Source organism: Rutidosis leptorrhynchoides, chromosome 8, assembly GCF_046630445.1.
Source record: "Rutidosis leptorrhynchoides isolate AG116_Rl617_1_P2 chromosome 8, CSIRO_AGI_Rlap_v1, whole genome shotgun sequence".
NCBI lineage: Eukaryota > Viridiplantae > Streptophyta > Magnoliopsida > Asterales > Asteraceae > Rutidosis > Rutidosis leptorrhynchoides.
Genome location: NC_092340.1, coordinates 114,414,799 through 114,425,272, shown reverse-complemented (window position 1 = coordinate 114,425,272; position 10,474 = coordinate 114,414,799). Strand labels below are relative to the sequence as shown.

At 37.0% G+C, this 10,474-nt stretch overlaps 1 protein-coding gene across 1 annotated transcript; it reads left to right on the top strand.

Moving 5' to 3' along the window:
- Window positions 1-495: 495 nt before the first annotated feature.
- On the top strand, window positions 496-1,572 carry LOC139863755 (ABC transporter E family member 2-like). The gene is made up of 4 exons (XM_071852361.1): window positions 496-506; window positions 619-702; window positions 1,109-1,238; window positions 1,357-1,572. The coding sequence occupies exons 1-4, from the start codon at window positions 496-498 to the stop codon at window positions 1,570-1,572; spliced, it is 441 nt and encodes a 146-aa protein (XP_071708462.1).
- The last annotated feature ends 8,902 nt before the right edge of the window (window positions 1,573-10,474 follow it).

The window sequence follows — 10,474 nt, the reverse complement described above, 5'->3', positions numbered from 1 at the left end:
TATTTTCTAATTTTTATTTGTCTTTTTTCTTGATTTTTTCGCATTGTCTTTATAATTGTGTAACCTATAGAAATAATTAAACGCATTATTTGAACATAAAGATAATTTATTTGATTGAAATATGATAGATATTGTGGGTAAAAGTGTGACATTAATTTTTACATAACATCGGTTAACAGTGGGGCTGGGAAGCGGCACTCAAGCCAATTTTGACGGGTTTTGGTAGAGATTATTTGTCATGTGATTGGGAAATAAGCTACCATACTCAAGTTATGAAGTAGTTTTCAACATTGCGTTGGGAAGAGGGTGACAATTTCCCATACACATTAATGTTGGTTGGGAAGATTAATAATCGAGGTATTCCGCTAACTTTGGAAACATTCAATCAACTCGCCTATCCTACTCTTAGATATGATGCGGGAATTACGGTACAAGGAAAGAATTCTTATGATTATCCAAGTTTGCAACAACTTTTCGAGCCACATGCTGATAGATATGGGGATATGGTAAGAACTTTATTTCATGTAGACGGTCCGGTAGCCGGTTTTAGAGTTGAGAGGAGTAAGTTGAAGATAGTTATGAGGTTTATCAACAGTGATTAATTAATATTTTTTCAAGGAGGAGCGATTTGGCAATATTCAGAGATTATGAGTTGCCATTGTTGTACGCCATGGTGACTAATTCGATGCTTCCTTCGTTGAGGTTTGTAATGATGAGTTGGATTTGGGAATGTCGTGACATGGTATTCAGTTTATCGACAGATACAGTAGAGAAGTCGCGCGTATTCTCAATTTGGCAGAATCGCAGAAAGTATCTGGATTCATTCATGGAATCTGCAGAGAGCGCCACTTAAAAGAACAAAATACTTCATTTCATAAAGTATTCATTACATAAAGCGCAGTGCGCGTACAGTACATGAACATAAAAATTACAAGGCAGCATTCAACAACTTCTCAACAATAGCCCCTGCGCTAACAAGACCCCTACTTTGAGCAGAGCTCCTCCTTCGACAACGCATGTTTGTCATGTATTCAGGAGGCTCCATGAAAGAATGTGCCAAGTGTACTTTACACATCCATGTACAGATCTGCCTCTGGATTCCCCCCAGATACCTTTTTCAAATCGAGCAGCTAATGGGGCAAGAAGTTGTTGACCTTCCTGGTAAAGAGTTGCAGCGAGTTGCGTTACCTCCGAGCCAGGGCGAGCCTACTAATGTCTGTCTGATAGATGAACCAAGCGTATACCTTGATTCTAAATAACGTATTGTTGCCTCAAGAGTTATAAAGAGATTTATATTGCATGCTTAGAAGACTGCTTTTGTGGTCGAACGTAACTTTATAATGGCAACTTATTTAGCGAACCGAGTTGTCATTTATGAAGGAACCCCACCTAATGAATTGTGTTGCAAATGCGCCTCAGTCGTTACGGGCTGAAGTAAATTTCTTCTTCTCGCACCTGACCATCACATTCAGGCGGGATCCAACTAATTTCCAACCAAGAATCAACAAGCTTAGTCCAATAAAGGACAGGGAGCAGAAATTTGTTGGATCTTACTATTACTTGGATGACTAACTTAGTTACACGCATATATCGGTTCGAGTTACCAGCCCATTTAAATACAAATATACATTCTTGAGAGGGCCGTGCGCGCCCCTGCCACCAGCTGCACAACAAAAGACAAGCTACCGCGCGAATAGAGTAGACAATACTATAAATTAAAAAGATAATGAAAGGGGACGCAAAGAAGTGGGCTTACCAGCCTCTTTCTTCTTGTGAAACTTCTCCCCACTCTTGTCAGCATGCTTGCACTCCTTGTGAGAGGAAGCACCCTGATCATCTGAGCCCCCTGAGTTTATAACATGAGGTAGATGTCTTAACATCATAATCGCTGGACTCCACACCTGTGAAAGGGACCTCCTCATCCTCATAATGTAAGCCACCCACGAATGCATGTAACTCGATGCCTGTAGTAGGAACGATGCCCATCATGCTAGTAATAGATGGGTAGTGGGGAGTGCCAGATTTCACAACCTTCAAGAATATGGATACTTTGTCGGTAGGAGGATTATGAGCACGTTGCTCATTGCTAAAAGGAATGGGGTTTAAAGAACGAGGAAGAAGATAGTCCTCCGTCTTTTCCTCCAAATCCCGGCAAAAGAACATCGAAGAAGATCTCTGTTACGCTATCATCTTCGGTAACAGAGGAAGAAGAAAACAGGATTTTGTATAGGAAGAAAGGAAAAGAAGCTGAAAAAATGGCTAATCAACAGTTCGAAGTAGAAGAAAGTATGCAAGTAATGAACACTTCGTTAAAAGAAAGAAGGTATTTATAGGAGTAAGAAGAAAAACATGAAAAAATGGAAGGCACATCGTGGTCGTATACGTGTCGCAAATCTAATGGAGGGGGAGCTAATAGGCTACAGTGATCATGTTGGAGTAATGATTACGTTGAAGATTCTGAGTGACATGCTGCAGTGACCTGTGACAGACTGATGATTGAGTTTACGGTTTCCCACACTAGACAAACTGACAAGCCGTAAAAACCACCCTAGCATTAAATGCAACCCTGTAACGCGCTGCATGTCATAATTAAAAATTCTACAAACACGCGCGTTTCCTTGCATTAAAAATACTTCTGTGACGCGCTGTATGTCATGATTGAAGCTCTGTATCACACGCGATTCTTTGCATTAAATGCTACTCTATGACGCACCGTATGACATAAATACAGTTCTGCACTGCGCACAATACCTAGCATTTAATCGTACTTCTCTAGCGTACTATATGTCACAGTTAGAGTTCTACATCACGCGCAATAAATTGCGCGCAATATAGAACTGGGGGGACTTAATGATGCGCATAGCTGCATATCTATTTGGCGCTATATCAGATCAGCACGCGTCGCCCCCTATAATCACGCAAGATCATATCCATACGATGGCTATTGCGCTATCTAATCATGCTTTGATAATAAGCTCGAAAATGCCGATCGCGCAGTTTAAACATAGCGACATTACTAGGGCACGAATAAGGCTAATAATGTACTATGGAGACACTAAAGAAGAAAGAACAGCTGTAGCAGCAGGCTGCAATCCTGACGTCGCAGGGTGCCCAGAAAAGGACAGCAAGGTATAAAGGAGACATCACTAAGATAATGGCGGTATTTTTACAGCTTTTCAGAATAAAAGGATGGAGATAATACAACGTGGCACCAATATATCCTTTTGTCCCCTTATGTGGCACTAAGGGATAAAAGCTCACAAGTATAAATAGAGGTAACATTGAACAAGAAAGGCGGGACACACACACGGAATTTACATTCCAGTTCATCCACAATAATACCCTCAAGTATATCACATTCCAACTAACCCGCGCAACCAGAATAGCATCCTCAAACACTTAGCGATTTCAGGTAGCGCATACAACGTAAATCCTAACATTGCCCTTGGATCATAAAATCCGGTTAACCCGAATGACGGTGGGTTACGTTTAACCACCCTTTCTGAGATCATCATCTTTTATGAGGGTTATTCACTGTACTTCAGACAAGACAGTTATACTCAAAAAGCCCTTAAACCCCTCTTTATTGTTGATCTCGCATGAACCGAACCCCTTGGACCATTTTATACTTGATTAACATGCAACTTCATTAGATACAGGCCGAGCTCAAATTTACCTAATCGAATATTATCGACACAAAGATTTTATTCTGGATAACCAAACACGTCAATTTGAGTATGAATTAACAATTCAGGCACTTATGCCTTATTATGAGCCGGTTGATTACATTAACTATGCCGCATCTTTTCCCGATGATACGGAATATTTTAATCCCCTGCCCCGTCAATTCCACCGCCATTGTACTATCCACAACCGCAACAGCTACCCGAGCCAATGGAGAGAGGGAGAGAGAGAAAGGAAAGAAGAAGATCAGGATATATCATGGAGCGAGAGAGAGAGAAAGGAAAGAAGAAGATCGGTGTTTGATATGTCCCCACTATCGAGGAATTTATTCGATAGTATATTTGGTCCCGATCATAGGATGGGATGAGCCTCTCTAATTTTTAAAACAGGTTCGGTGCTCCGTTTGTAATAAAACATTATGTACACTTTTCTTTTGCTTTTGTTCCTTTATTTTTCTCTTTATGTAGATGAACTTTGTAGGTGTGTTCATTGCTGTAACGACCCGACTTTTCCGACTTATATTTATGTGCTCTATACTTTCACGAAACTGCGTATCTGTGCGTACTGAGCTATATTATATTCTGGGATCATTATTCATGTTGATTACTTTCGTTTATATTTTAAAAAATGTGTTATTAAGTACGTAGTTACTTAACTTGATCCTCGAAAGCTTTTATGACCGTTAGTGTCACTGGACGTTTTGTTTGCCAAAAATCTTACACACACTATTTTACTGTACGATCCTCTCGAAGTTTTATAAAAATAAATTTATTTTATTGCCATTCGTACAAATTTTAGAAATCGTATATGTTACTTATTTTTTACTAGTACATATGAAATTTTACTTTCACTCTTACAAATCAATTCTTTTATTCAAAAGATATTTTACTTAGAATAGTACATGTTGTACATAACTCTAGTTTACTAAGAACTTCATTTCTTTTCTTTCATTGTCACCTTAAGTTATTTCTATAAAATTTTCGTTGCTTGTTATTGATATTGCTCCATTTAGATATATTTATTAAGTAATATCGACCTCATTTTATTCGGTTTTGATGATCGTTGGGGCTTAAAAGTTGTTTTCCTGTGCCAAAGTGTCCACTCAAGGCAAAATGCCTAACTTGGTGTAAAATTGACCAAGAAACGTTCAAAAAGTGCAAAGAAAATGACAAGTGCAGGGAACAGCATCAAAAGCTCCGCTCCTGACTAAGGAGCGTCGCTCCTCACAGCCCAAAGCGCTGTAATTGACATAGAAGCGGTGCAATTACCAACGTTTTGTCTCAATTTCTTCACAGTGAGCAGAAGCGTCGCTCTTCAGAGGCAGAAGCGCCGCATCTGATGGCCAAAAGCGCCGCACCAAATGCCAAAAGCGCCACACCAGATTGATGCCAAGAGCGCCGCACCTATGCTAAAATCGGCGCTCCTGACGCTGATTCAACCCACCTTCCTCACCACTATAAATACAATAAGATAGGTCATTTGGCAAGAGAGCTGCAGTTTTTACTCTGAATTTTACACACAAAACCCTAATTTCATCATCCATTAGAGTTCTAAGGTGATTTGGAGGAAGCAAGCTCAAGTTTCATCTTCATTAGTACTAAACCTTTCTTTTGTTATCAAATTGGGTTGTAATCTTAACTTTACTCTTTAATATTTTCAATCAAATAGTTGTAATCTTTACTTTATCTTCATTTATCTTTGAATCTTAGCTTGTAATCACTCAAGATGATGTCTATTGATGCTTTTATGATTGTTGCTAGTGTAATCTTTGCTATGAGTAGCTAAATCTCTTGTATTTGCTTATCTATGAATCTTTAATGCATGAGATGTGCCCTTAATCTATTGAATGAAAGTTGTTTTGAATGAAAATACATGAGTTAGTGTTATTGAGTTAGCCATGAGGTCCATTGCTATGTTTGATATTGGTTTTACTTTGATTACATGAATTGAGTAGCTCTTTAAGTGATTTTAGTAGTGAATCAATTTGTGCTTCAACACCATTGGTGATCTAGACAACTAGAATAGGAATTTCAAGTGATTGTGTTTCTAGACTAAGTTGGTTTTCAATTGACCTTTGTTCATCATAGTGGTGTTTGACTATCTTAGGTGACTTTGATGGTTAAAGGGTTTTAAGTGATTTTAACCCGGGCATAATCTCAATAATCAACTCATACATTGCTTGATCTTGTGTTACTAAGTTTATGTGAATTCGCAAGGTAAAATTGGATTAAGAATATCTACTAGTTCAAACAACTTAAGTGATAACAATTTGGGGAAAACAAGGGCCATCTAAGCATAAAGAGGATTAGATAAGTGAACACTATACATCATATTGATTAATTCTCATTTCTTAATTACTTGTTACTTGTTATTTGTTAAGTTTTAGTTTGTTTATAGCAAAGTTAGTTGATTAGTCAAAATCTCTCGCAACCCCCCCCCCCCCCCCCAAATCAAACAAAACCCCTAGGATAACTATTAGTTTCAAATACATAATCTACACCGCTCTCTCGGAACGAACTTGATAAGAATACTTGCATTAAGTACTATAGCAACCGGGTTTTAAGTGCTCGATAGATTGTGCGTGTTTTTTCTGATATTTGAATCTTGTATAAATTTAGGGAGTTATGTATGGTATATCCACGCCGCATCAGTTATATAAAAATTTTCGTGTTATTCGTATCCAAGTCATCATGAAGACTTTACAACCATTGAAATCAAGTGATTCATGTGTGTGTGATAAAGGCACTTACTGCCACATCATGCAGAGCCTTTGGGCATACACTAACACTTAAACCATTCAAAATTATTGCGTTACACCAGGGATCTTATTTGCCACACATGTTGGAACGATGCTCTTTCTTACATAACTCTGAGCCCTGACTTATTCCAAGAGGTTCTCATTAAGTGATATTAACACCATCAGTATTCTGACTTTAATATTAGCCATAACCTGTTTGGCATTTTGCGAAGTCAAGACACGATTAACTTCTCGTCCTCATGCTCTATCCTTCATACCTCACTTTTTAGCAACGGCTTCGCACGTGAACATTTTTGGCCCAAAGACTTATGTCCTGATAATTATCAAAACTACATTTAATTCATTAGTTTTCATTACCTAGTAACATGTCACTCGATGATTCAAAGATTTTTCACTCGATCTTTTTCAACTCGTTGTACATACTTCTAAATTTACTAAGAACTTCGTTCCATTTATGTTGTCACATCAAACGTTTAAAGGGTTTTCAAAACTTCCATGGTTGATTTTATTAAAGGTTTTTGTATTAGTCTACACCATGTATGGATCACACTTCTTCTCGTCCCCCGTTTAGGGATGAAGCTTACCATTAAAATCTTTGTTAAAAACTCTTGAGCCACTTTGAATGGCAGTTTTATAAAATTTGTTAGGAAGTCTTTGCGCTCATAAAATTTTCCTTTTAAGGTTAGACATGGGGTAAACGCGGGCTTATAAATCAGTTTTCTGAGGTACACTCAGTGGTCACCCCATTGTAGGAAAGGCACTAGGTGAGTTTCTACTCTCAATATTTCACGGCTAATTATCCAGTATGATCCAGTATGTTGAGGTACAAGGAATCATTTTTGAGATTCTTTTCACTTGGAGTAAACCATTCTTTATGACCAAGGGTTCACGTATCTTCTCATTCGCGTATCCCCTTAAGTATAAGGATAAATTCAGATCAACTCGCTCGTTGTACGAAGAGTTCACTCTCGTTCAAAGATCACACCTTTCGTGCGATTTTTTTTCGGAAATGTAATGTAAAATACTTTAAAAATCTATGAATCTTGTTATCCTCTTGGACATGACTGCTTAAAACATCTATAACACTGATGTGGTTACTCTATATATTTCTTCATTCGTTGGTTGCAACTATATGTTGTTCTAGTCGATATTAACCCTAACTTCAGCATGTAACTGAAAGCATATAGTTACATTATGGAACTGTGCTTTCATTCCATCCCAGGATAAGTTCACATGCAGTATGTTAAACTGAGTGATATCTTTCATTGTTCGTTCACACCGTCCTGAAGACACTATAAATAATTATGGCTTGCATTTCATGTAAGTCCGATTAGTCACTTCCAGCTAAAATTTCAATTCATTTATTCAAATGAAACGTTTCTTAAATATCGGGTTCTTTATGCCTATGGTCTCCTTCCGAAATTAAGGGGTTAGTAAAATCCGTGGCTAACACTATCCAGACATCAAATCGCATGGTTGTGATCACCATGTTTTTCATTCTACCTGTCAGCTTTGTATTGTGACATAAGCGCTCAATGTTTTAGATGAGTTTGGTAACATTCATGATGCATTTCATGCATCCAGCTTAGTGAAGATGCCTGTAAGGCTAAAAACCTCATCTTTCCTTTTGTGGATATATATTCAGATGACATATTCATGTTAACAAGAAATGAAATCAATTTGTTGATCTCTAAGGTCAAGAGACTTAATTAATGGCATATACCTATTCTTACTTTTATACGCCCAAGTACCTTTCAAGGTAAATCGCTCACTTCTGAGCCCACGAGTCTCTCGAAACTTTGATACGCTCCTTCTTCTTCAAATTCGGTACCATTGTAGATGACTCCTCAAAATTTCGGGACGAAATTTTCTTTAACAAGTGGGTAATGTAACGACCCAACTTTTTCGACTTATATTTTTGTGCTCTATACTTTCACGAAATTGCGTATTTGTGCGTACTGAACTATATTATATTCTGGGATCATTATTCATATTGATTACTTTTGTTTATATTTTAAAAAATGTGTTATTAAGTACGTAGTTACTTAACTTGATCCTCGAATGCTTTTATGACCGTTAGTGTCACTGGACGTTTAGAACGAGCTATGTACCCTGTACACGATTAATTTTGGTCATAATTGGAATATTATGACTACGTAAAACTAATTGTTATTTTCTAATGACAATTACTTGGCTTATTGGTTGCTTAATTACGCTTAGTAATTTACTAATGCACACTAGTTAGTCTTGTTGGACTTTCTACCTTATTGGACTTAAGCCCACCCTACTCTAGTTATTGGACTTTTAAGTTAGCCCAATTTTAAATGGATTATGACCTATTAAGAAGTAGGACCAAAACCTATTAATATGAGCCAACATATTAGCATTTTTGTTAACCATTACCACACATATTACATGGGATCCCAACAATAAGCACCACCTTTAGACCACCACTAAGCAAAAAGCAAAAGTTGTCCCCCTTTTGTCCCCCCCAAACCCACAACCAAACACCCCCACCACCACTATAAATATCAAACTCATTTCTCCCATTTCACACTTGATATCATTCATATTTTACACATACTTGCTCTCTAATTCTCTCTCTAGTATTTCTCACACTAAAAATTATAAGTTTTAAATTTTCTTCTTCTTCTTCTTCTTTTCTTCTTATACACGACATCATCATCATCTTCATAAGATCAAGCTTTTCTTGATCTTGTTATATCTTAAGGATTCAAACTTTGATTTGAATCCTTCAAGAACATGAAAGATTCAAGCTTTCTAGCTTTGAATCTTTATTATTTTGATGGATCTAAGCTTTATAGCTTAAGATCACTTTATTTTTGTTAAAAGATCAAAACTTGTGTTTATGATCTTCATGTAACTTGTAGATCTAGCTTTTTGCTTTAAGGATCTTCAAGAACATTAAAGATCCAAGCTTTCTAGCTTAGGGTTTCATTATTTTTTAAGATCTTAGCTTTTTAGCTTATTGTCTCATTACTTTCACTAGATCTTAGCTTTCTAAGCTTATGGTCTCATTAATCTTGTAAAAATCCAAGCTTTCTAGCTTAGGGTTTCTTAATACTTGAGATCTAAGTTATTATTGTAGATCTCACTTACTTGGAACCTTTTATGATTTTTATAGTGATAAAAATCAAGTCTTCATCATCTCATATGATGAAGATGCATAAACTTGTGTCAAAAGGACAAAGGTTGAAGCTTTATGGTGTTTATGCAATAAAGAGACAACTTTGATGTTCAAAACTTGTAGAATGTTAGCTTTTACTCTTAGCTGTGTATTGTACGAGTACGAATACGGGTGCATACGGGTAGAATTGTTGATGAAACTGAACGAGGATGTAATTGTAAGAATTTTTTTAAGTAGAAGTATTTTGATAAGTGTCTTGAAGTCTTTCAAAAGTGTATGAATACATATAAAACACTACATGTATATACATTTTAACTGAGTCGTTAAGTCATCGTTAGTCGTTACATGTAAATTTAGTAATGAAATTCATGGTAATGTTTTCCCATTTCCATTCCGGGATTTCAGGTTGTTGTAGTAGAACTGATGGTTTCTGATGTTCAGCTTTGACCTTAGAACACGTCAAACATTCTCCTACATTTTTAGCAATATCGGCTTTCATACCTGGCCACCAAAAATATTTCTTAAGATCCTTGTACATCTTTCCCGTTCCAGGATGTATTGAGTATCTGGTTTTATGAGCTTCTCTAAGTACCATTTCTCTCATATCTCCAAATTTTGGTACCCAAATTCTTTCAGCCCTATACCGGGTTCCGTCTTCCCGAATATTAAGATGCTTCTCCGATCCTTTGGGTATTTTATCCTTTAAATTTTCCTCTTTTAAAACTCCTTGTTGCGCCTCCTTTATTTGAGTAGTAAGGTTAGTGTGAATCATTATATTCATAGATTTTACTCGAATGGGTTTTCTGTCCTTTCTGCTCAAAGCGTCGGCTACCACATTTGCCTTCCCCGGATGGTAACGAATCTCAAAGTTGTAATCATTCAAC

Bases quoted from the DNA above. Each gene is read 5' to 3' on its own strand.
- LOC139863755 (XM_071852361.1), top strand. The intron at 703-1,108 runs GTTTGTAATGAT...GATTCCCCCCAG, and splicing joins TCGATGCTTCCTTCGTTGAG to ATACCTTTTTCAAATCGAGC. The intron at 1,239-1,356 runs GTATACCTTGAT...CAACTTATTTAG, and splicing joins GTCTGATAGATGAACCAAGC to CGAACCGAGTTGTCATTTAT.